A 25,961-nucleotide genomic window follows, 5' to 3' on the forward strand; every position below is an offset into this window, starting at 1 on the left:
AAAGCTGCGACAAAAGAATGACTCGAGCTATCAGTTAGCCGTCTCCAACGGCAACGACTCGACTGGCAGGTGAGTGAAAACGAACCGCGGAGACCTGCCGTCAAACGGACAAAAGGAAAACATCTTAAGTCTTGTGATCCTCGCAAAGACGAGACGAGCGACGGCGGATGTTAGCTTGCTAAATCGCTTTTGGCATTAATCTACGCGCTGGAGTGACAACCGTGGCTAGGGACATCTCCGAGTTTGATCCCAAAAAACTGCGGAAAAACTATACCTATTTTCTCTAATCCCATTCTTGTGGTCTGCTACTGACGGCGCAAGACGTCCAATCCATTTTGAATGGCAGCTTGGAACAATTTCTAAGCAAAGTCCAATTCCATTTCACCAAAAACTGCATTAATAGTAGCCATGTTCACATCTTTTGAATTGCATGATATTGACTCAAGAATGATGGTATAACACCAGCATATCAAAAATAAACAAATTTCCATAGCTAAATGCACATTTAGCATTCAGAAAGGTACCTAGTGCATGAACTTGATCTGATAGCATAGCGATTAGCCACTCACAACTAGCGCTAGACTTGTGCTAATCGCAAATTAGCATAATATTGACTCAAAAATGATGGTATAACCCCAGTATGCCAAAATTAAGCAAATTTCCACAACTAAATGCACATTTAGCATTCAGAAAGGTACCTAGCGCATGAACTGGATCTGCTAGCGTAGCGATTAACCACTCACCACTAGCGCTAAACTTGTGCTAATTGCTAATTAGCATGGTATTGACTCAAGAATCATGGTATAACCCCATCATGCCAAAAAAATAAGCACATTGCCATAACTAAATGTGCATTTAGCATTCAGAAAGGTACCTAGCGCATGAACTGGATCTGCTAGCGTAGCGATTAACCGCTCACAACTAGCGCTAAACTTGTGCTAATCACTTATTAGCATGATATTGACTCAAGAATGATGGTATAACCCCATCATGCCAAAAAAATAAGCACATTGCCATAACTAAATGTGCATTTAGCATTCAGAAAGGTACCTAGCACATGAACTGGATCTGCTAGCATAGCGTAGCGATTACCCGCTCCTGACTAGCTCATAAATACTTTTACATCTCCCACGACCCACTGGCCGATCACTGGACTGAACGAACCAATCAATCGACGACTTCCATCGCGGAGCGCCGCGACCTGACGTCAAAACGTCGGCAAGAATAGGCCGTCGGCGCGAGAAGAGCGCGATGACACGAGACCCCGGACGCGGCCCCCGTCCGGTGAGCGATGGCCGCCGTGGGCCAGACATGAATCATGTGTCTGGGAATTATGTCGGCCGCATTTAATCTAGCTGCGCGGCGTTTTTGTCGGGTGGCGTGAGGGTCTGGCGGCCCGGGCGCAAAACAAGTGCGTAATAGCCCCACAATTGAATCAGGTGTCCGCTCCTCTTAAGGAAATTAAGTTGCGGCTGGATCTCGCTCACTTAATGAGAGGCGGCCTCGCCGACAGTGACGAATGACGGCCCAGGTCGGATCTGCATTCACGCCGGGGATGATTTTTCATCCCCGAGACCCTCGAAAAGGGGAAGCGCTTCTTGCCCCGAGGGGGCGGCGGCCATTTATTTGCCCGTCCCTTCCTGGGGAATGTTGCCAGATAATAAACAGGGGGCATCTTCTCGACGTGTGTTTTCACTCTTGGCGGAGGCTATTATGGGATGTTGATGGATGTTTATGGTCTATGATCACAGGGAGGGGCTTGCAATTGGGGGATAGAACGGGAATCTCTGTTTTGATCTCGACTTTGGCCGATAATTGATAGTTTGGCGGACGGGAAAAAAAAGACTGAAAACGGACTAAGAACAAGAAAACATTGAGTGATCAAAATATCTAAGTTAATAATGTCCTTGTTTTCAAATTCCTTGTGATTGACCGTAAACATTATTTTAATTTTATATATCTTAATAATTTAAGCAACATGTTTGTCCTTTTAAAAGCAAATGTATAATAAATGATGGTCATATTTACAGGCGGGCGGTTAGCGATAGCGGTTAGCGTGTCGGCCTCACAGTTCTAAGGCCGTGGGTTCAATCCCAGGTCGGTTTGCATGTTCTCCCCGGGCTTGGTTGGGTTTTCCCTGGGTACTCTGGTTTTGACCCACACCCCAAAACATGCATGCTAAGCTAATAAAAGACTACAAATTGCCTAACCTTAGCTATGATGGGTTGTCTTTTGTCTCCTCGTGCCCCGCTATTGGCTGGCCACCGATTCAGGGTGTCGTCTCCCACCTACTGCCCATAGTTGACTAGCATAGACTCCAGCACCCCCGCAACCCCTGTGAGGATAAGCCAGGGGTGTCAGACTCGGGTTGGTTCGCGGGCTGCTTTAACGTCAACTCAATTTCACGTGGCTCGGACCATTTTAGATATAATATTTAGATTTTTTTATTTTTATAAATGGATTAAAAGAACTGGATTAAAATCCCTGAATATTCATTTCTTATAGAGCTAAAACAATGTTTATTTTAGCTTTTTTGATATATTTTTAGATTTTACAAAATGATTTTTGCAATAAAAACAAAAAATGATTAAAAAATGACAATTATTGATTAAAAGGGGGAAAATCTGAAAATTTAATATACATCAAACACTCTTCATTTGAATTTGATCCTAAAACAGAAAGTCGGCACTCATGATTTACTTTCCCGGGCCACACAAAATGATGCAGCGGGCCAGATTTGGCCCCCGGGCTGCCACTTTGACACATGCAGGATAAGCGGTTCAGAAAATGGATGAATTATTACACAAAGACTATTCAAAAAAATAATTTCCAAGACTCACACTGACCCCAAATTATTGAGATTAATTCCTAAAATCAAATTTATTTTAAAATTAGCATCTTTTTTTGTCTGGAGGCCCGAACTGACAGCAATAGACGTCCCATCCGTTTGACATAGGAGGGATGGCATCGGCCTCCAACCCTCCCGCGTCAAACGGATCGGACGCCCACCAGCAATAAAACCCTTTTAAATCCACAATATCGGACTTGGTGTGCTAGTTTCTGACCTACCCGGTCCAACTTTTCTCAGGCCTGGACTTGGGCAACAAAAACGTCGTCAAGTCAAGGCGTGTTGCTCTAGTTGGAGTGCAACTTTCCCCTGCTTGTCACAATTCACCCTCCCGCCTTCCCCGACTTTGATGCACAAGAGAATCCTTAAAGAAGCCCTCCCTGGCAAGCAAGCGGACGCTTCCTGCCTATCGCCGGGCAGATCTGCCAGATGAAGCGAGGATGGCGTGGAGAGGCCGAGAGGTGGGATCACAGCCGAGGCCATTAAAGATGAAGGACGGGCAGGGGGAAAGAAACCGAGGAGACGGCGAGGAGGAGGGGGGGGGGGCGGCGTTGGCGAAAGCGGGTGGACACTTCCCACGTAATGAGCCGGTGCCCGGACCAGCGCGGGGTCAATTATTCATCGGCAGTCAGATGCGAGGGGCAGGCAGGACTACTGATGCCGACACGCTCGCGCAACCGCACGACTTTAAAAAGCATACGTGAGTGACCGCCGACTCAAAAAAACGGACGTCCGCCCTGAGCACAAATGTTACTTCCTGATTCCGGCGCTAGCAATTTACCGCTGCCGCTTTAAAGAGTTTAAGAGGGTTGCAGTTGCTTTCAAAACTTTTTTTTTGGGCCGGGTCTACCGTGGAGAATTGGGGAATTTAATGATACATTACGACCATAAAAACTAATAAAGTTGTGATATTGTGGTTTTGATGTTGTAATAGGGCGAGAATTAAGTCAGATGTGGTAATGCTACGGGAATAAAGTCATTATTTTTCGTACTGTTTATCCTCACAAGGGTCATGGGGGGTGCCGGAGCATGTCCTAAATTGCGTACTACGAAAAAAAAGTGTAATGTTAATTAACTTTACATAATATTCAAATAATGCAGTGTTACTATGGTAATAAAATAGTGATCCTCGAACGATAAAGCCGTAATATCTTGTGAAAAATGTAATGTTACAAATTAATCTCACTTCATATAAACAAAAAACAATCATAATGCCATTTAATTTTAGGTCATTTTACAAGATTATGAGATAACCATAAGTCATAATATTACAAAAAGAGGAAAGGGATTAAATATTACATAACAATACAATAAAAAGTCATGTTTACATAATGTCATAAGATTAAAATCATGATAATATGAGAATAAGTCCCAATACTATAAAAAGCCATAAAAAGACAAAATATTACATAATAAGATTTTTTTTAGTTTTTGTTGTTTTCATATTTTGTTATTTTATTTTATCATTTTTTTTATCATTTAATTTGTTATTTTATTTTATCAATTATTTTTTATTTTATTTTATCAATTATTATTTTTTATTTTATCAATTAAATTTCTTATTTTATTTTATCAATTCACTATTTTATTTTATCAATTAACTATTTTATTTTATCAATTAATTATTTTATTTTATCAATTAATTATTTTATTTTATCAATTAATTATTTTTTAAATTTTATTTTATCAATTAATTATTATATTTTATAAATTATTTATTGTATTTTATCATATCAATTATTATTTTATCTTATCAATTATTTTTTATTTTATTTTATCAACTAATTATTTTATTTTATTTTATCAATTAATTATTTTATTCTATTTTTTTTATTTGTTTTAATATTTTAAAGTCGCAATACTACCAGAAAAAAAGCCTTGATGTTATCTTATGATTAAAAAATTCCCCACACTAACGATTATAAAATCAAGGTAGTTTCACGCTGTATTTTTTTCGTAACTCCTTCGGGATGAAGCGATGCTAATTTGGCTAAACTAGCTAGTCAGCGCCCTTTTTCCTCCGCAAGGCAGCGCAAAATATAAAAAAAAACCTAGACGAAACCGCGGCCTCATCGCGAGCGAAAACATGGAAAACAAAACCCCCGCGAGTGGCGCAAGTTTCAGCCTCCCTCCCTTAAAAGAACAGCGGCATCTTTTCCGCCTTCATGTGTGGATGAAGGCGCTTATCCTCGCTATCATCGCTATTCCTGGTCGCTGCGGAGATTTTGTTGGGAATTTTGCCGAGCTGTCACACTTATCTCCCCGAGACATTGTTTGAACTGGGAGCGTTAGCGCCACGGAAAACGGCAGAGCTGGCATATTTACACCCCCGGTTTGCGCGGGAAGGGGGGGAAAGCGGGTTGCAAAATGGGGGTGCTTCTGTCACCTGCTTGACAGAATCATATCACCACATTTTTTTTCTTCGCCTGGCTCATTAGAAAGGCCCGCTTTTGTCGTATTCGAGGCCTGGCGTGAACGGCGAGGGCGGAGCAACTCAGATGGACTTCACCAGGTGGCTTTTACGCGGGAAGACAGTGAACGTTTAGAACAGGGGTGTCAGATTCGGGTTAGTTCGCGGGCCGCGTTAACGTCAACTCGATTTCACGTGGGCCGGACCATTTCAGATATATTATTATTTTTTTATTTATAAATGGATTAAAAGAACTGGATTAAAAGCCCTGAATATTCAGTTTTTTTATAGATCTAAAACAATGTTTATTTTAGTTTTTTAAAATATATTTTTAGATTTTACAAAATGATTTTTGAACTAAAAACACAGAAAAAATGGATTAAAAAATGACAATTATTGATTTAAAAGGGGGAAAATCAGGACATTTAATATACATCTATACTCTTCATTTGAATATGATCCTAAAACAGAAAGTCGGCACTCAAAATGATGCGGCGGGCCAGATTTGGCCCCCGGGCCGCCACTTTGACACATGTGACCTATCGCCTACTAAAATTTGTGGGCTAACCAATGGCTAACATGTGGCTGTTTCGCGGGCCGCTTTAACGTCAACGTGATTTCACCTATTTTAGATATAATATTTAGATTTTTTTTAAATAAATGGATTAAAAGAAGTGGATTAAAAGCCCTGAATATTCCATTTTTTATAGATCTAAAACAATGTTTATTTTAGCTTTTTTCATATATGTTTTAATTATACAAAATGATTTTTGAACTAAAAACAGAAAAAAAATATTAAAAATGACAATTATAGATTTAAAAGGGGGAAAATCAGGAAATGTAATATACATGTATACTCTTCATTTTAATTTGATCCTAAAACAGAAAGTCGGCACTCATCATTTACTTTCTCGGGCCGCAAAAAAATGATGCGGCGGGCCAGATTTGGCCCCCGGGCCGCCACTTTGACAGTTTTCGGTCTCGATTGACTTCTTATGTTTGTGTGCAAACATGTCAAAAAAACGTTTTTATCTCCGTTCACGACCTGCGTTGGTGGGTTTTGTTTGGGTTGTCATCTTGTTCAATTCCACCTCCGTCAAGCCGCGTTTTTACGTCCAACCCGATTAAGATGTGGAGTGTTTTGCTAGGCTTTCTTGACTCTCTGCCAAGCTCTAAATTGGAAGGTAAATAGTAAAACTCCACATCGGAGAGCAACGCGGGTGTTGTTTTGTTGGAATTGAAGGTGAGAAAGAAGAAAAAAGAAAAGAAAAAGAAAGAGTCTTTAAACTGCCGGGGTTGTTTTTATGCCGAGTTCTCACGACGCGGCTTTTAACTATAGATCGTTTATGTAAAAAAACAAACAAACAAGTATGTCACGCCTGTTAGTTGATACGGAGTGTTGCCTTGAGAAACGAGTTTAATACGCCACATTATTCAACTTGTATGTCAGGTTAATTGTGGTACAAATTTACTAATAATATATTAGCCCTAACCCTAAATTCATCAGTAAAGATGGTAAGGTGTATAAAAAAACAAATGTAAGATTGCATGTGCAAAGCAATACATTTGTGTTGGATAGAACAACATTATGACCTTTGACCCCACCACCCCAAAGTGTATAATTAGTTATGTACGCCAAACATATATATATATATATAAGATACATGTATCCAACATTTATGCCACACACACATTCTTCCTTCTTGAGTTATCTTTGAATCCAAACAATTTCAACTGGGTGCCATGACCTTTGACCTTATCACCCCAAATGGAATGACCTCTTCTGTTACACACTCCAAACATATCCACCAAATGACATTTTTTTTCCCCAGTACTAGTGAAACCAACCAAACAAACAAAAGATCATCAGCTGTCCATCATCTACAAATCCCGGAAAAGCCTAGGAAGGGCAAAGAGCATCATCCATCATACAGGCCAAAAGACATCGCGACACTTCCACCTCTTCCAACTGCTGCCCTCTGGCAGGCGCTACAGAACCATAACAACCAAAACAAACAGACTCAAAGACAGTTTCTACCCAAGAGCCGTTATCTATCTTGTAGACCACTTATTTGTGTTGTTGACTACTTGGTGTTGTTGACTAATTTGTGTTGTTGACTAATTTGTGTTGTTGATTACTTATTTGTGTTGTTTACTACTTGTGTTGTTGACTACTTGTGTTTTTGACTAATTTGAGTTGTTAACTAATTTGTGTTGTTGGCTACTTATTTGTTTTGTTTACTACGTGTGTTGTTGACTACTAGAGTTGTTGGCTAATTTGTGTTGTTAACTACTTATTTGTGTTGTTAACTACTTATTTGTGTTGTTGACTAATTTGTGTTGTTGACTAATTTGAGTTGTTGACTAATTTGTGTTGTTGACTAATTTGTGTTGTTTACTAATTTGTGTTGTTGACTACTTGTGTTGTTGACTAATTATTTATGTTGTTGACTAATTTGTGTTGTTGACTACTAGTGTTGTTCACTAATTTGTGTTGTTAACTACTTAATTGTGTTGTTGACTAATTTGTGTTGTTGACTAATTTGTGTTGTTGACTACTAGTGTTGTTGACTACTAGTGTTGTTGACTACTAGTGTTGTTCACTAATTTGTGTTGTTGGCTCAATTGTGTTTTTAACTACTTATTTGTGTTGTTGACTACATGTTGTTGACTAATTTGTGTTATTGACTTCTTATTTATGTTGTTGACTACCTATTTATGTTGTTGACTACCTATCTATGTTGTTGACTACCTATCTATGTTGTTGACTACCTATCTATGTTGTTGACAACTAATTTTATTTATGACCTATTTATTGATTATGTACTTGTGCACAAGCTTTAAATCTCATTCTACTTGGACATTGACCATAAAAGCATTCAATTCAATTCAAATACAAACTCCACTTACCGTAGCGGTACCGCTAGCATGTACAACCAAAGGCAAATAAAAAGAATCCCTCCTCCGCCAAATCCATCGGAATTGCCGGGTCACCCGCCACAATGGCACTTTTATCCTACACTTATCGGCGACTGGATCTTTTGCCCCCCCCCCCCCTCAATCACGGAGCATATTACTGGTCTGTCAGAGCAAAGCACTTCCTAACGACGGCCGGGCCAGCTGGGACCCGGCAGAGGGCAGGAGGCGCCCGCATTAGCATAATCATCTGAGCCGAACCCCGCGGCCACGTGGCGCATTAGCTGGGAGAAATCCCCACTCACCCGCGTTTGGGAGCGCCGGGATCCTGGCGGAGGTCGGCGGAGAAATGGCCACGTCTTGATCGGGACAGCGGCCACTGGGAAATTCATTCATGACATCCCCAGATCAAAGTTTTTTTCATGAAAGGACCTAAAAAAAACAATTGGGGTGTCATTGGCTGGGAATGGAGAGCTAGGGGTGAACAAACATTTAGAATTTATTCAAGTAAAGTAAAAAGACTCAAATGTATTTTGGGGATGGATGATCACTTGTTGCTAGGTAGATTTTTAAAGACTGTAATAGGAATCCACACTTTTTTTTGGGTTGGATATTTTGCCTTTAAAAAATAAAAATACAATAAAAACATACTGTAGTCTATTTCTAATGTCTGTATTAAAAATATTTTTTTAAGAGAAAACACCAACAGTAAAAAATACATTTTATAATATTAATTCATGGGCAGCCATTTTGATAGGTGATATTGTTGTCATTGTGGTCATAATTAATTTTAAACGAAATATAATTTTAATTTATTGAATTGTGAAAAGGAAATATTCAATTAAAAATAGATTTTTTTTAAATTTCATTTGTATTTTTAGGCAAAAAGCGAAAACACAAAAGCCCTTAAGGATTTGCTTCAAATATTTATTGATTTTATTTTTATTCATGTAAAAAAAAGGAAAAACAGATTTTTTTTAGTCCTCTTTTAAACGCAAATAAGATATTTGGAAATATCCTTTTGCATTGAAAGCAGTCCAATTTTTCTCATCATATTTCAGCCAAAATCTAACACCTGAAGTCATACGTTATTAGAGTATATAACATTTAATTAGTCAACTGACTGCCAAAATATTATCCAAAAATAAAATGTGTGGCATCTTCTATAGTTACTACTCACTCTAGTAAAAAAGAAAAATCTCTTTAATAACATAGCAAAGAAGGAGTAAAAAAATAGTTTTTTTTGTTCAAAAAGAGCATGGTAATTTTACCCTGTTCAATAATTCAGCACACATTAATAACAGTCTCAGAGTCTGGGAATTTCGCTCAGGCAAAGAAAATCCAGTCTTTCCACGACACGAAAAACATACGTCGGCGTTGAAATCGATATCTTTATCGGCGCAAAAAATAAAAGAAATTCATTAAAAAATAGAGAGAAAAGGTCAGCCGGGATTTGCGATGTTAACTATGGCCTTAAAGAGACGGTGCGCTCCAAAAAAGACCAATGCAAATGAGCATTAGCGTGAACTGTGCGCCAGGAAAGGTAATATACATAATTGGAGAGCTGGGGAGGGGGAAGCAACACTTTCTCTACTTAATAATTAATATAATACAGCATGGCTGCATATCATGCGTCCATTGTGTTGGTGATTTCTAAGTGCGCTGGAATGTCAGATGGAAAAACTCAAGTGGGCGATTTAACTTTTAATATTTGCGTGGGAAACGTCACAGAAAATGGAGGGAGAGAAAAACGGGGAAAAAATTGCAAACAAACAAAAGCGGTAGGAAGACAAAGAATGGTTATGCAATGAAAGGTTAGCAAAAGTATGCTAATAGCGGCTGTGGCTAGCGTTTTGGGATATTAGCTCGAGTAGTCGTTCATATTTTATTTTATTTAGTTGGTAAAAGTAGGAATGCAGTTGTTTTTTTTTGACTGATTTGTCGTTTTTTGTCATTTGTGTGGGAAACATGATAGAAAATGGAGAGAAAAGAGGGCAAAAAAGTCAAACTAACAAAAGCGGTGGGGAAACAAAGCAAGGCTAAGCAATGAAAGGTTAGCAAAAGTATGCTAGCAGGTCTTGTGGTTAGCATTTTAGCATATTTGCTCCAGTAGTCATTCATATTTTATTTTAGATACTATGTAAAAGTAGGAATACAGTTGTTTTTGACAGATTTTTCCTGTTTCGTAATTGTGTTCATTTGGGACAGTACGGTGGATAAGTGGTTATCGTGCCCGCTTCGCAGTTTTGAAATCGAGGGCTCAATCCCAGGTGGGTTCCCATGTGGAGTTCTGACCTATTCTATTGTGGTTTTTTTACAAGTACTCCAGTTTCCTCCCACATCCCAAAAACATGCATGCTAAGCTACCTGGTTGAACGCTCCAAATTGAGCGTGATTGGTTGTTTGTCTCATCAAATAAAAATAAACCATTTGGGGGGAACAATTACCCAATTGAGATCCCAAATGGAAGGAGGATGATTTCATGTTGCAGCCTATTTTTGTCCCTCAGAGAAAAAAAGTTAGCACATATGTTAACCTATCTCGATAACATTTTTTTCCGTCCTTTATTACCTTTTAGAGGAGGTCAAGGCATAAAAAGCTTTGGAAAAAATGGTAAAAAGTCCCGATCAAAGGAAAATGTGCTGACATCTTCCCCGTGTTTGTTTGTTTACGAGGGTGGTGGGGGGGTGCTTAAGTCAGGAGGTGTTTAAAGCTGATGCTGCTCCTTCAGAGCCCCATCCGACTTCCTGTTAGCCCGCGTGCTACGGAGAAAGGACTTAATTAGAAATACAAATTCTCCCAGATTGTTATTAATGGGAAGTGTGGAGTAAGCAAGGCACATTTTTTTCCAACCGCTTTTGGCGGCCGGGATTCGATTCTCAGGTAGCTTTGATGTGCGGCCCGCGGCGACTCGCTCGGCTGCTGGGACCATGCCAGCGTCAGACATCTGGCTACTTTGTTGTCATTGGCTGACGGAGGTCCCGGGAGAGCGTTCTGGTGACACGGCGGGTTCCTGGCACGGGACCCCCGCTCGGCTCCTAAGCGGAATCGTACATTTCCAAAGGAGGGCCGGGGGGGGGGGGAGGAGCTCGGCCGGGAGTTCCTCCGGGCTCTAAGGCGACGCCCCCGTGGGTTTGACGGGGCTCCGATTGGGCCGATTGGACGGGTACGTCCGCGGCGACTCTTTGGGGGGGCTTGTTGATCACCGATTTTTTTTCTTCATTGGCACGATTAATCGACTAATCCATGTTGAATTAATCGTGTAGTATTTTGGTATAGCACATATTATTTTAATAAAGCTATTTACTTATTAATGTATTGTATTGGACTATTGTTAATTTTTCATTATTGTATTTGTCATTTAATTAGGAAAAATATTCTAAATATCTATTTATATTTATATATATAATCATTTTAATTTTTTTCTCCAAATAGTCAAACAACTAAATATTTTTTTTAGCTTTTTTAAATTAAATAGAAAACCTAAATACTCATATTTCAAAACAACACATTAGAAAACAATCATGCATAGTGATGTAACATTAACTGTATGAGCTAATTATTAATCAGTGACTATTTATTTATATATAATCGTTTTAAAAATATTTATCAAAATAGTCAAACTACAAAATATTTTTATAGCTTTTTTTAAAATTAAATAGAAAAACTAAATACTGATATTTCAAAATAACACATTAGAAAACATTTGTACATAGTAATATAACATTAAATATATGAGCTAATTATGAATCAGTGCATATTTATTTATATATATTATTTTTACAAATATTTATCAAAATAGTCAAACTACAAAATATCTTTTTTTGCTTTTTTAAAAAACTCATTTCAAAATAACACATTAGAAAACAATCCTACATAGTAATATAATATTAAATATATGAGCTAATTATTAATCAGTGTCTATCATAACAATTTGCCGCAGTTTTAACTGAGTTATATAGTTAAAAAAAACACATTTATTCCTTTAATTAATCCCAATGAATCTCATCACTAACCAAACACGATTAATCTTAATTTTGAATCGTCAATAACCATTTGAATCTTTTACGAGATAAACCTTAATCAATCCTTTCTACAAAAATGGCGACACTTTGTAAATCTGACCATTACAATCACAAAAAATGCCGATGCACTAACTCTACTAGCATGAAAAGCTAACTCCATGGCTAACTCCCCAAAAACAGTTTAGATGGCGGACCATTCCAGAATTTTAACTTCCATTCCTCTCGACACGGTCTCCATTTTTTTTCCCCACTTTTTCCGTCCCCCAAATTCCGCCGCCATCATCACTCCATCCCATCGCTGCCGTTTTAAAGCGGCGCTTCCCCCTCAAAGGCCGCCGCCCCCTCCTCCAAAACACTTGTTTGGAGGTCAGAGCCGAGCGAGTACGGCGCCTAAGCAGCCGTGGCGGAGCTTATTTGCGGGACGGATTGAGGTATCCGTGTGCTTTCCCTCCCCCTTTCCCTCCCCCTTTCCTCCTCCTCCTCCTCCTTGCTCTCCCGGCGTTTCCATTTGTGAATACGCAGCCGCGGTGACCCATAAATATTACATGGTGTGGAGATGCAAAGCAGGAATTAATGACTGGGAAGAGAGCGTGGCAGGTCCCGCTGGGATTCTGCTTAGAAAGGCGGGCACGGTTAAGGGTGTGGTCTCACACTCACACACACACACACACACTAAAGGGAGGGCGCTAACCTGCTTGTCTCAATATGTTCACGACAAGAACGTCCCGATAGCGTATTTTTACACGACAGTCCGAGTCACTCGATTTGACATTTTGTCCCGATTCGATACCGAGAAAAAAGTAGCATGTGCAAACACCTACCTGTCAATTTATGTTATAGGTTTTTTTGATCGCTTCGAATTGTGTACGCCGTATAACAACTTTCCTTACGGGATAAAATATATATTTTGAAGTATGTTTTTTTGTAAAACCGAGCTCTAATCCGGATCGTTTTCACTATATAAATATAGCGCGTCAACAAGCAATGTACCAATGTTCAATGACAGTCAAGCTGTCAGCGACAGACACCGGATGTATACATGTAAGTCTATGTGTATGTATGTATATATAGAGATATATATGTATGTATATATATATATATATTGATATATATATGTATATGTATATGTATATATATATGTATATATATATATATATATATATATATATATATATATATATATATATATATACATAAACATACATATATACAAATATAAACGTATACATATATATATACACATATACATACATATATACACACACACATATATATATATATATACACACATGTATACATATATACACATACATGTACTTATATACATACATATATACACATATATATACTTATATACATATATGTATACATATATACACATATGTATACATATATACACATATATACACACACACATATATATATATATGTATATATATATATATTTCAGCAACACGTGTATTTATTTATTTATTTATGCATTTATTTATTTATTAACTTATTTATTACCAATCTATTTATGTCTAAAATGCCTGTGTCTGTATTCTCACCCTCTTGCTACTGTGACAATGAAATTTCCCGAATACGGGATGAATAAAGTTATCCAATCCAATCTAAAGAATCTTGAATTAAATGCATACACAAGGCGCACCGAGTAATTGGGCGCAACGTCCACTTCTGTAACATTTTTAGCCTTTTAAATGAGTAAATATGTGCCGCGTTGCATTTGTACGGTTTAATATCGCTTAATAAGGGGAATTGCAAAACTTAACAAGAGGAGCAATTGGCCGAGGTTAACAGGTATGAAAACATCTTTTCAAAATTAGTCACGTTGCGGGTTGCAAAACGAAATTTTCCACGGATTGGATGGAACGCGACGGCGGAAGTAGGGCCTCGGACCTGGCTCACTCGGCGTTCCAAGCGTACGTCAAGAGGCGCGCAAAGTGATTAACTGCAGTCGCGTAGGCGTCGGGCCAACGTCCCTCATTAGCTTGACTGTCCCGCGCGGTAATACATTGCTTGTCAGCGGCTTGATGCTAATTGACCTCCTTTCCCCCTTTCTTCTACACAAATGAAAAGATTTCCTCCGCCCTGTGATGGCGCGTGTCACCATGTGATCCGACAAATTAAAAAGCTCTCGCCTGTCACGCTGTCATCGCCACCTTATCAGCTATAATGATCATTTTGGCTTCCGCCGCTAGCGAACGCCAACTAGCGTGCTTTGCCGCGTTTGTTTATCGACTGTCAAAGGTGCCGAGATTTTCTACAGGAAAAGAAAATTTGAGGACATTTTTTTCAGCGTGCGTTTGAGAGAAATGTAACAGCTCCGTTTGGTTTATAAGGAATTGTTGGTCATTATTATTGACTGAATTTGACCAAAAAATGACCACTTTAATCACAGTAGCAGACTTTCTGTGATTTTTGGGCTTTTTTGGGGGTCCGTGCTTGATGCTAAATTTCATGTTGCTGCAAAAGACGGGTTTTGGGGAGTAATTTTAGAAAACGACGCTGGAAAAGATTCTAAAATGACCACTTTAAAGCACAATAGCATATTTCCTGTGTTCACAGACTTTTTTGTGGGTCTTCACAAATTTCATGTTGCTATGCAAGTCTGGTTTTAGAGGCTGAACTTTTGTACCAAATTTAATTTTTAATGTAATTTAATTTTTAATTTAAGTAAAAACGTACCTAAAATGACCACTTTTAACCAAATTCCTGTATATTTTTTAGTGTTTATTTTTTATTTTTTGCAGGGCTACTCCCATCCCTACTAATTTTTTTTTTAAATTTAATTTAATTTTTAGTTTAATTTAAAACATAAGTAAAATGACCATTTTAACCAAATTCCTCTATATTTTATATTTTTTTTAAACTTTTTTTGCAGGGCTACTCCCATCCCTACCAAATTTAATTTTTTTTTTTAAATTTAATTTAATTTTTAATTTAATTAAAAACGTACAGAAAATGACAACTTAACCAAATTCCTCTATATTTTATATTGTTTTTTTTTTAAACTTTTTTTGCAGGGCTACTCCCATCACTACCAAATAATTAAAAAAATAATTAAATGTTATTTTTAATTTAATTAAAAACGTATGTAAAAAGACCACTTTTAACAAAAATTCCTCTATATTTTATATTATGTTTTTTTTTTTTTACTTTTTTGCAGGGCTACTCCCATCCCTACCTAATTTAATTTAATTTTTTAAAATTCAATTTAATATTTAATTTAAAACATACGTACATGACCACTTTTAAACAAATTCCTCTATATTTTTCATGTTTTTTTAGACCAAATTTCATGTTCCTGACTAAAACGGGTTTTTAGGAGCTGAATTTAAAAAAAAATGCTAGAAAAACACTGTAAAATGACAACTTAAAACCACAACAGCAATTTTTTTCTATATTTTTTTATCCTACCAAACTTCATGTTGCCACCCAAGACTAGTATTTTAAGGGGCCGAATTATTAAAACACTCCAGAAAACACCAGTAAAAAAACAAAACAAAAAAACACTATAGCAGACTTCCTTTTTTTCTGATCACGGCTTTTTTCCACCTATTTTTTCTAGTTCTATCCCAACGAATCCACCTTTCCCGTTTTCTAATCCAAGGTGAAAACAGCTTCGGGGCTGAATTTTTAAACCCAAAACGCAATGCCGCTATCAATCCACAAAACAATTTCCAAATAACTCTTGCATCATAGTCACACACCCCAAAACATACGTATTCTTTGCTTATTTAGATGATGCTCCCAACATAGAGCTGCCAATTTTGGTGTTTTCTACTACAGAGGCCATTTCTCACAAAGGCAATATGACGGCTGCCAAAAGCATTGTGAGTGAAAGAAAAGATTTCATTTCATTTTTTTTTGGTTCCCCCACCAGAGAGGATTTTATTTGATGGTCCGTCAGGTATTCTCCTTCTCCCTCTCCCTCCCTCTCTCCCTTCCATATTGATCCGTACTACCTCCAGCCATGTGACGCTATTATGAGACTTGACCTTATCATCCGCTGTCCTAGCAGCCCGTGGCCATGCGGCATGTGGACTCAAATGGCGGGCGCTATGAAAAAATTAAAAATAAAATAACAATAAAAATCAAACAACTGGTCCGTATTCGGGGAATCCTCCAATTAACAACAGACTTCCCATCCTAGACCGGCGATGTCGAAATTTACGTGAAAATGCGTAAATTTGGTATGTGGTTAGAGTGTCGGGCTCGCAGTCCTGAGGTCGAGGGTTCGATCCTGGGTACCCGTCGCAATGGGTATCGGTAAAACGGACCAGTTTTTCGATTTTGATTTTATTAATTATTCTTCTTCACCGAGTTTGCATGTTGCGTGGGTTTTCTCCGGGTACTCCGGTTTCGTCCCATATCCCAAAAACATGCATGCTAGGCTAGCCAGTTGAACACTAAATTGCCCCTAGCTATGATTGGTTGTTTGTCAAATTATGCTCTGCCTGGTGGAGTTTGCATGTTGTCCCCGGGCTTGCATGGGTTTTCTCTGGGTACTCCGGTTTTGTCCCATGTCCTGAAAACATGCATGCTAGGCTAGCTGGTTGAACACTCTAAATTGCCCCTAGCTATGATTGGTTGTTTGTAAATCGCCCAGAACTATGATTGGTTGTTTGTCAAATTGTGCCCTGCTGTTGGGCTCGCAGTTCTGGGGTCAAGCGTTAAATCCCAGGTCAGTTCTCATTGTGTGGAGTTTGCGTGTTGTCCCAGGGCTTGCATGGGTTTTCTCCGGGTACTCCGGTTTTGTCCCATGTCCTGAAAACATGCATGTTAGGCTAGCTGGTTGAACACTATAAATTGCCCCTAGCTATGATTGGTTGTTTGTAAATCGCCCAGAGCTAGGATTGGTTGTTTGTCAAATTGTGCCCTGCTATTGGGCTCGCAGTTCTGGGGTCAAGCGTTCGATCCCAGGTCAGTTCTCATTGTGTGGAGTTTGCGTGTTGTCCCAGGGCTTGCGTGGGTTTTCTCCGGGTACTCCGGTTTTGTCCCACATCCCGAAAACATGCATGCTAGGCTAGCTGGTTGAGCACTAAATTGCCCCTAGCTATGATTGGTTGTTTGTAAATAGCCCTGAGCTATGATTGGTTGTTTGTCAAGTTGTGCCCTGCTGTTGGGCTCGCAGTTCTGGGGTCGAGGGTTCGATCGCAGGTCAGTTCTCATTGGGTGGAAAATCTAAATATTTTATCTAAAATGGTCCACATAAAACCGAGTTGACGTTAAAGCGGCCCGCGAACCAACCCGAGTCTGACTCCCTTGAAATAAGACGATGTTGGGACTTTAAATAACGCGTTGAGGGCCGGCGGGGGTCTCCGGTACGGCGAAGACGGTCCAATCCAAATAACGACTCTACTTCCTGACCCCCCTGCTCGTGAGAAAGAACCGGAAAGCAGACGAGAAACTCAACACGCTTCGATTCGGTAAGAAAGAAAAAAAAACAGCCGTCTCTGGTGGTCTCGCGTGTAATTGGGATTGTTAACACGGAGAGCTCCTGGGGGACGCGCCGATGACGACGGCGGCGGCGGGCGAGCGAACGAGCGAGCGAGCTTCTTTTGTGTAAAGCATACAGCGGCGAGCCAAAAGTGAGAGAGGGAAGCGGAGAAAAAAAAAAAAGAAAAAAAAGCAAACAAGTCACCTGAGTTGTCGGAGCGCCGTTGGTTCGCGCGTTCGTTGCGTTTGACTTTTATTTCCACGCGCTGCACTTTTCCGCTGCCGGGGAGCCTTGAAGTCAGCGCTGTGTCGTTTTTGTCTTTTTACCCAGAGAATTCCACAGAGGCTTGACTTGAAAAAAAGCTTTTTTTTTTGAAGAAAGATGATGCACCTGCAGCAAAAAAAAAAAGAAATAAATAAAAACGGGGAAGTCGCAATTACTGGAGGTGGTGAACGCACACGCAGGATTTTTTTTTTTGCATGGAAAGGACGATAAGTAGTGCTGGGACCACAATATATTGAAATTGGGATAAATGGTGAAGTTATCGATAGGTGGGGGGAAAGTTTAGAGCGTCGGGCTCGTGGTTCTGGGGTCGAGGGTTCGATCCCAGGTCGGTCTTAACTGTGAGGAGTTTGCGTTTTGTCCTCGGGGCTTGTGTGGGTTTTCTAGGGGTACTCCGCTTTCCTCCAACATCACAAAAAACATGTATGCTAAGCTAGCAGGTTGAAAAGTCTAAATTGTGTCTAGCTATGATTGGTTGTTGTTGCCTCATTGTGTCCTGTGATTGGTTGGGGGTGCCAGTAGTCAGTTGGGATAGGCTCCAGCACCCCCCGTGACCATTGTGAAGATAAGTGATTGGAAAATGAATGAATGTTAATTGAAATAACGTCTTAAGCGGAGTCGCTGTTTAGAAAAAAACAAACCGGGCTTGTGTAGGTTTTCTATGGGTACTACGCTTTCCTCCCACATCACAAAAGCATGCATGCTAAGCTAGCAGGTTGAAAACTCTAAATTGTGTCTAGCTATGATTGGTTGTTTGCCTCATTATGCCCGGTGATTGGCTGGGATCAGCCGGGATAGGCTCCAGCACCCCCCTGCGACCATTGTGAAGATAGACGGTTGGAAAATGAATGAACGTTAATCGAAATAACGCCTTAAGACACTGGTGTCAAAGTGGCGCCCCGGGGGCCAAATCTGGCCCGCCGCATCATTTTGTGTGGCCCGGGAAAGTAAATGATGAGTGCCGACTTTCTTTTTTAGGATCAAATTCAAATGAAGAGTATAGATGTATATTACATTTCCTGATTTTCCCACTTTTAAATCAATAATTGTCATTTTTTAATCAATTTTTTCCATTTCGTTCAAAAATCATTTTGTAAAATCTAAAAAAATATAAAAATATTTTCTGTTTTCCACTTTAATATGGAACATAATGATTAAAAGAGATTTTGCCTTACTAAGAAAAAAAACTCAAATAAACATTCTTTTAGATCTATAAAAAAACTCATTTTTTTCTGTGTTTTTAGTTCAAGAATCATTTTGTAAAATCTAAAAATATATTTTAAAAAAGCTAAAATAAACATTGTTTTAGATCTATAAAAAAACTGAATATTCAGGGCTTTTGATCCAGTTCTTTTACTCCATTTATAAAAAAAAATCTAAATATTATATCTAAAATGGTCCACACGAAACCGAGTTGACGTTAAAGCGGCCCGCCAACCAACCCGAGTCTGACACCCGATTGGACGACTATCATTATCAATGGCAGCCAATACGAGACCTGACCCGAAAATGCCCCAAAATGAATCAGTAGAGTTACAAAAAGGTTCCACGCAAACGTTACATTATAAAAAAATCCAATGTTTAAATGGCTGTAAAAAGTTAGTTTTCCATGAATCCATTTTTTTTGGTTGCTTTACCGCAAAATCCCCCAAAATCCTCCGGAGACCACCGAACCGTCGATCCAATAACGCCCCATATTAGAAGATTCTGTGTTTTCAAGTCTGTTTTCTACGAATCCCTTTTGTTTTGTGCAAAATCCGAGTCAATCCTCGCGGGAATCCTTACGCAAAAGCGCAATGTATTATTCAACAACTAACTGTATTAAGTCTTCACATTTATTTGTCACCCAAAGATGCGTTTTAAGAAAACAAAGAGGCCCTTTTTGCCCCAAAAAAATAAATGGCTAAACTGGGAGGGATGAAACGGGAACGCTTATAAATCAGTGCCATTGGCGGGAATAGACGTCCAATCGATTTGAAATAAACACCAAAGCATTTAAGCATTTTATCCTGCATTTTTGGTCTCAGATTTGATTAATTAATTGCGGACTTATTTTTGCCTAGCCAAAAAGGGGGCGGGCCCATCAGTTTTTCCCTCCAATTGAAATAAAAAATAAAAATGATTGACAATTAAAGACTAGTTATTCATTACTGGTAGTGAACCGTAATGTTCCAGTGCCATTGACGTCCAATTTATTTTGGATGGGAGGTCTGGCAGCAAACTTCAATTCCACTAATCAAAACGGATTGGACGGCTATCTCCGTCAAAGGCATCCTTAAAAATAAATACACTCGATTATGACGTCTTAATTTATCGCAAATTCACAACCTAGCGATTTTTCTCCGCTATTAATTATTAAAAAATAATAATAATAATCACTTTTTGAATTCATTTTTTTTTTACTAGGATTCCGCACAAAAAAAAACAAATTATAAGTGTTTATTTACATTAAAAAAAAAAAAACATTATCCCGGCCATGTTTGGTCTACATTAACCGCGAAATTCGAGGGATTACTGTACATTTTTAATAACCGGATTTTTTGCCAATTCCAAAAAAATCACAATCAGCCGCAATTTATAATATCATTCCTACAAAATAATAATATTTTTTTAAATTCATAAAATTTTTACTAGGATTCCGCACTAAAGAAAAAACAAATTATAGTAGTTTTTATTTACATAATAATTAATTAATATGATTAAAAAAAATCAATGATCCCAGCCATGTTTGGTCTACATTAATCGCGATATTCGAGGGATTACTGTACTTTTAATAACCGATTTTTTGGCCAATTCCCCCCCAAAATCGCATAATCAGCCGCAATTTACAATATCATTCCTACAAAATAATATTTTTTTTAAATTCATAAAACATTTACGAGGATTCAGCACTGAAGAAAAAAAGTTATAATATTTTTTATTTATATAATAATTAATATAATTAAAAAAATCAATTATCGCGGCCATGTTTTGTCCACATTAACCGCGATATTTGAGGGATTACTGTACATTTTTAACAACCTAATTTTTGGGCCAATTCGAAAAAAATCACAATTTACAATATCATTCCTACAAAAACATATTTTTACGAACTCAATCCTTTTGAGAATATTTTTTGTGCAATTTGTGAAACTTCTACACACACAAACACAAAGAAAGAATAAGTGATATATAAATACTACTTTAAAAGCGCCACACGCAGGTGTACATTTGTATCATTTTTCCATCGCTAATGAAAATTTCATACGGGTGATTTAGCGGCGGTGAAAAATAAATGCGTTCTTTCAAGTTTTATGAGCCGGCCGGGCGTAAATATACGTCAAAAGCGGGCGGGGGCACGCCTGCAGCGCCCCCTGTCTCACTGGGGGAGGCACGCACCTCCTGTGTATTTGCATCCATGCCGCCCTTCCACATATATGATGCATAAATTACACAAATGAGCTGCGGGCTAATGACATCATTATTTGATGTTTTAATATAAAATGACAACCTGCTGTCATGATTTTTTGATGATTCCATTTGCTCTTTTTTATTTTTTTCATTTTTACACGTCGGTTGACTAGATTACTTTGTAGATTTATGCATAAGAGAGCAATTTAATACTAATAAATAGGATGATTGGAGATTATTTTGTATTTTTGTCATGCTGTCGCAAAATTATGACATAATTAGATCCCAAAAAATGTGTTTCATAATTTCATCAGGGTGTTTTTTTTCAATATATGATATGAAATATGTTAATGGTCGCTGCCAACCCTCCCAGTCAAAAAAAGATAGGACGTCCATTGCTGTCAAGGATGTGAAAAATCTGTTTTTATGATTGCAATAAATATTTATCAACTTATATACATTACTATTTTGAAGGTTGATGAATCATTTTGACTTTGCTGTCCTAAAATATGCCTGAAACTTTAATTTTGAGCCTGGAAATATCTTAAAAAAAATATTTTGTATTATATTTTGTGCCTGTATTTTTTTAAATTCTATATTAAATTAGAATAAAATACAAAAATGATTTTATATTATCATTTCACAAACAATTGAGAACTAAACTGTCACATATAGATGACTATGATGATGGTTGAAGAATCGTTTTGATTTTGCTGTCCTAAAATATGCCTGAAACTTATATTTTGAGCCTGTAAATATCTTTAAAAAATATTTTGCATTATATATAGTGCCTGTAATTTTTTTAAAAATATTTTGTATTAAATTAGAATTAAAATTGGTATTAAATTAGAATTAAAATACAAAAATGATATTGTATTATCATTTTACAAACAATTAAGAACTAAACTCTCACAGCCAATCACCTCAATGTAATAGAAATTAAACACAATAATATGAAAAATGAAAATAATTCAACTCCCACTGCAGTAGAATATTATGGTATGACATTTCCATTTTAAAATCATATTCATAATCAGCTCTGATTAAGCATTGCCAAATCAACAATAATATTTCCCTGTAACACACTTGGGTAATAATTCCTTATTTAATGAGATAAAACTAAATATCAGTGGGGGTTGAATCATACACATGACTAAAAAAATATGTATTTTGTCACTCAAGTAATATTTCGAAACGAAATGTATTACATTGAGTGACAACAACAACAACAATGTACAAAAATCCAAACGGATCCAAACGTCATACCTCGAGCGAGCACAACGTCGAGCCTCGGTCACGGCACCCCGCGCATGCGCAGAATCCTCCCCGCGGCGTCAACGATGCGGCGCCTAATGAAGAATAATAAATCATGAAAAAGGGAGCAGGTGTGTGTTTATGCGCATGTGTGTGTGAGAAAGAGAGAGAGAGAGAGAGAGCGAGAGAAAGGGGCGAGCAAAAAAAAAGTGGGCGGGGACTAGCGAGTCAGTTTGCCCTCCGCCTCAGAGCGTCGCCATGCACTCGGGGTCCCAGCAGCATTCGGCATCGTGGCGGAGCCTCGGAACCGAACCTCACTTGGAAACTTTATATTCCGTTCGTAAAAAAAAAAAAAAAAAAAAAGATTCAATCCTGGCGAACGAACGGAAACGACTCTTTTTTTTGGCTGCAATTTTCCTTTTCGCATTTTCCCCCCAACCAGGAGTCCAATTTGGATTTTTTTTTCTCAATTTTTTTTTCCACGCATGGGAAGCCGATCTAGAAACTAAGTATATAACTCGCTAACTTTTTTTTAATTTTTTTTTTCCCTCCTCTTCCTCATTGATCCAAGTCCCCAGAAAGCATCTCGGGGAGGCGGAGCCGAGGCTTTTTTCCACCCCCCAATTTGTTGTTGTTAAAAAGCGGGGGGCGCACGCTCGCCTGGCTCGGACGCCGCCGCCGCCACCATGATGATGATGTCTCTGAGCAGCAAGCAGCCCTTCTCCGCCATGGCGCACGCCGGCCTGGCGGAAGCCAAGTACTCGTCGCTGCACTCGAACTCGGGCGGCCCTTCGTCGTCCTCCTCGTCTTCGGCCACCTCCAGCTCGGCGTCTTCCTCCTCCTCGTCCTCCTCCTCGGTGTCCTCCTCTTCGGCCTCCTCCCGGCACAGCAGCATCATCAGCACCAGCGCCGAGGCGATGCGGCGTGCGTGCCTCCCCACGCCACCGGTACGTGTAAGCGCTCGCTTCTTCTCCTTCTTCTTCCCCGCCCCCCCTCGTGAATTTTGATGACCTTGTTTTTTTTTTTTTTTTTTTTTGGCTTGTTTCTTTTTCTCTTGGTCCAATTCCCAACTGACGGTCCGCCGCGATGTGCGCCTTCCGTTTGCCGTTGCAGAGCAATATATTCGGCGGCTTGGACGAGAGTCTTCTGGCCCGGGCTGAGGCGCTGGCGGCGGTGGACATCGTTTCGCAGAGCAAGAGCCACCTGCACCACCACCACCATCACCACCCGCCGCCGCACCACAGCCCCTTCAAGCCGGACGCCACCTATCACACCATGAACACGCTGCCCTGCACGTCGTCGTCCGCCGCCACGTCGTCGTCGGTGCCCATCTCGCACCCGTCGGCGTTGGGGGGCGGCGGCGGAGGAGGCGGCGGCGGCGGGGGAGGCGGCGGGAACCACGGCGGGAGCCACGGCGGCGGTGGCCACCACCACCACCATCACCACCACCACCACCAGCCGCACCAGTCGCTGGAGGGCGACCTCCTGGATCACATCACGCCGGGCCTGTCGCTGGGTGCCATGGCCGGACCGGACGTGTCCACGCCCGGGGCGCACATGGCCGGCATGAACCACATGCACCAGGCGGCGTTGAGCATGGCGCAGGCCCACGCGCAGGCGCAAGCGCAGGCACACGCGCACGCGCACGGGCTGCCGCCGCACATGGGCGGCATGAGCGACGTGGACGCCGACCCCCGCGACCTGGAGGCCTTCGCCGAGCGCTTCAAGCAGCGGCGCATCAAGCTGGGCGTGACGCAGGCCGACGTGGGCTCGGCGCTGGCCTCGCTGAAGATCCCCGGCGTGGGCTCGCTGAGCCAGAGCACCATCTGCCGTTTCGAGTCGCTGACGCTGTCGCACAACAACATGATCGCGCTCAAGCCCATCCTGCAGGCGTGGCTGGAGGAGGCGGAGAAGTCGCACCGGGAGAAGCTGAGCAAGCCCGAGCTCTTCAACGGCGCCGAGAAGAAGCGCAAGCGCACGTCCATCGCCGCGCCCGAGAAGCGCTCGCTGGAGGCTTACTTCGCCATCCAGCCGCGGCCGTCGTCGGAGAAGATCGCCGCCATCGCCGAGAAGTTGGACCTCAAGAAGAACGTGGTGCGCGTCTGGTTTTGCAACCAGCGGCAGAAACAGAAACGGATGAAGTACTCGGCCTGCATTTGAACTTGTCCAACTTTGCCCATGAGGAAAAAAAAACAAACAAACAAAAAACTAAAAAACAACACAAAAAAACGGCCGCCCCTCCCCAAAAAAATAAAAAATAAATAAAAACGCTATTCCCTCCTGTTGTATATACGAAGAAGAAGGCGCTACTTTCCCTCCTGTTGTAAATATGAAGAAGATGAAGGAAAAAAAATGGACTCCACTTGGACGGACGGGAAGGAGCGTGCAAGTAAGACTTTCCATTCGATTTGCAATTTTACCCAAAGTGGTCTGGTGGGGGCTTTGAAGCGGGGGGATTTGGGGGGGGGGGGGCTACGGGAGAGGTTGAGAATAACAAACAAAAATAAAAACAGCACTTGATCGTCGCGTGACTGCCAAATATTCTTTGTAAATGCCTCATTTACACTTTCGTTTTCGTGTCTAAACGTGCAATTTATTGGTATGAAATCCACTTTTTTCGGGGGGGTCCGTGGGGGGGGGCTTTTAATGACTTTGACTGAAAGTCAGCAGGGATCCCCACGTTTTGATGAACTGTTTTGTGACCCCCACTGTTTACAATCTATGGTCTTGCCCCCCTTTATGAACTATTAATGGAGCCAGGCCATGTTTACTTCATTACATATTTATCGCCCCCCCCCCTCCCCCTCCCCCAAACATTTTAAGGTGATACAATCGATATAATATATAGAGAGATATTATTATTTCACCCCCTTGTTATTTATGGATTGATTTGTATAAATAGATGCGTCGTTTTTTTTGCTTGTACCAATCACCTTCTTTGATTACTTTCAAATCGAGCGAGCGATGTAAATAACAAAAATGTCCTCGATGGCACAATGATTGGTCATTTTTTGCCCATTTCTGTATTTGCTGTTTTAGCGCCAGTATTTTTATGTATGATGTAACGTTGATTCATTTCCAAACCCTAAAAAAAAAATGACTTTTAACTTATTTTTAATCATTGCTTTATGGATTTTCTTTAAAAATTCCGTCATGTGTGTTTCATTAAAGAACAAACGGAGGACCAAAAAAAAAAAAAAAATTAAAAAAAAATCCCTCCAGACATGCTAATGTTATTTTTGATTATGAATTCATCTGTTTATTTATTGATAAAGTAGGAGGAGAAAACGCTTTACGGCAACACAGCAGTGTGCATGCTCAAACTCCTACAATAAAAAAAAATCAATAAATTTATCACTGGGCTCCATCATACGCTGCTTTTTGGATTTTTTT

At 39.8% G+C, this 25,961-nt stretch overlaps 2 protein-coding genes across 13 annotated transcripts in view; one reads left to right on the top strand and one right to left on the bottom strand.

Annotated features, from left to right (window-relative positions):
- The window catches only part of LOC144077528 (uncharacterized), a 178,492-nt gene that overhangs the window by 76,591 nt on the left and 75,940 nt on the right, over positions 1–25,961 (bottom strand). For all 11 annotated transcript variants that reach the window (XR_013301033.1, XR_013301035.1, XR_013301034.1 and 8 more), the window contains 3 exons: positions 22,581–22,663; positions 17,847–18,032; positions 8,480–8,606 (listed from right to left, as the gene is read on the bottom strand). Coding sequence is in view for 6 of the 11 variants with exons in the window: in XM_077605330.1 (XP_077461456.1) it covers positions 8,480–8,570 (91 nt within the window). In the remaining 5 variants the exon portion in view is untranslated. The remainder of the gene's footprint in view (positions 1–8,479; positions 8,607–17,846; positions 18,033–22,580; positions 22,664–25,961) is intronic.
- pou4f2 (POU class 4 homeobox 2) lies at positions 22,819–25,938 on the top strand. 2 transcript variants are annotated; one of them, XM_077605322.1, is made up of 2 exons: positions 22,819–23,521; positions 23,682–25,938. In XM_077605322.1, exons 1-2 carry the CDS (start codon positions 23,255–23,257, stop codon positions 24,726–24,728), a joined length of 1,314 nt encoding a protein of 437 aa, XP_077461448.1. In that variant the 5' UTR covers positions 22,819–23,254; the 3' UTR covers positions 24,729–25,938. The 2 variants fall into 2 exon arrangements, with proteins under 2 accessions (XP_077461448.1, XP_077461449.1); XM_077605323.1 differs by having other exon boundaries at positions 22,819–23,515.

Source organism: Stigmatopora argus, chromosome 7 (assembly GCF_051989625.1).
Source record: "Stigmatopora argus isolate UIUO_Sarg chromosome 7, RoL_Sarg_1.0, whole genome shotgun sequence".
Classification (NCBI taxonomy): domain Eukaryota; kingdom Metazoa; phylum Chordata; class Actinopteri; order Syngnathiformes; family Syngnathidae; genus Stigmatopora; species Stigmatopora argus.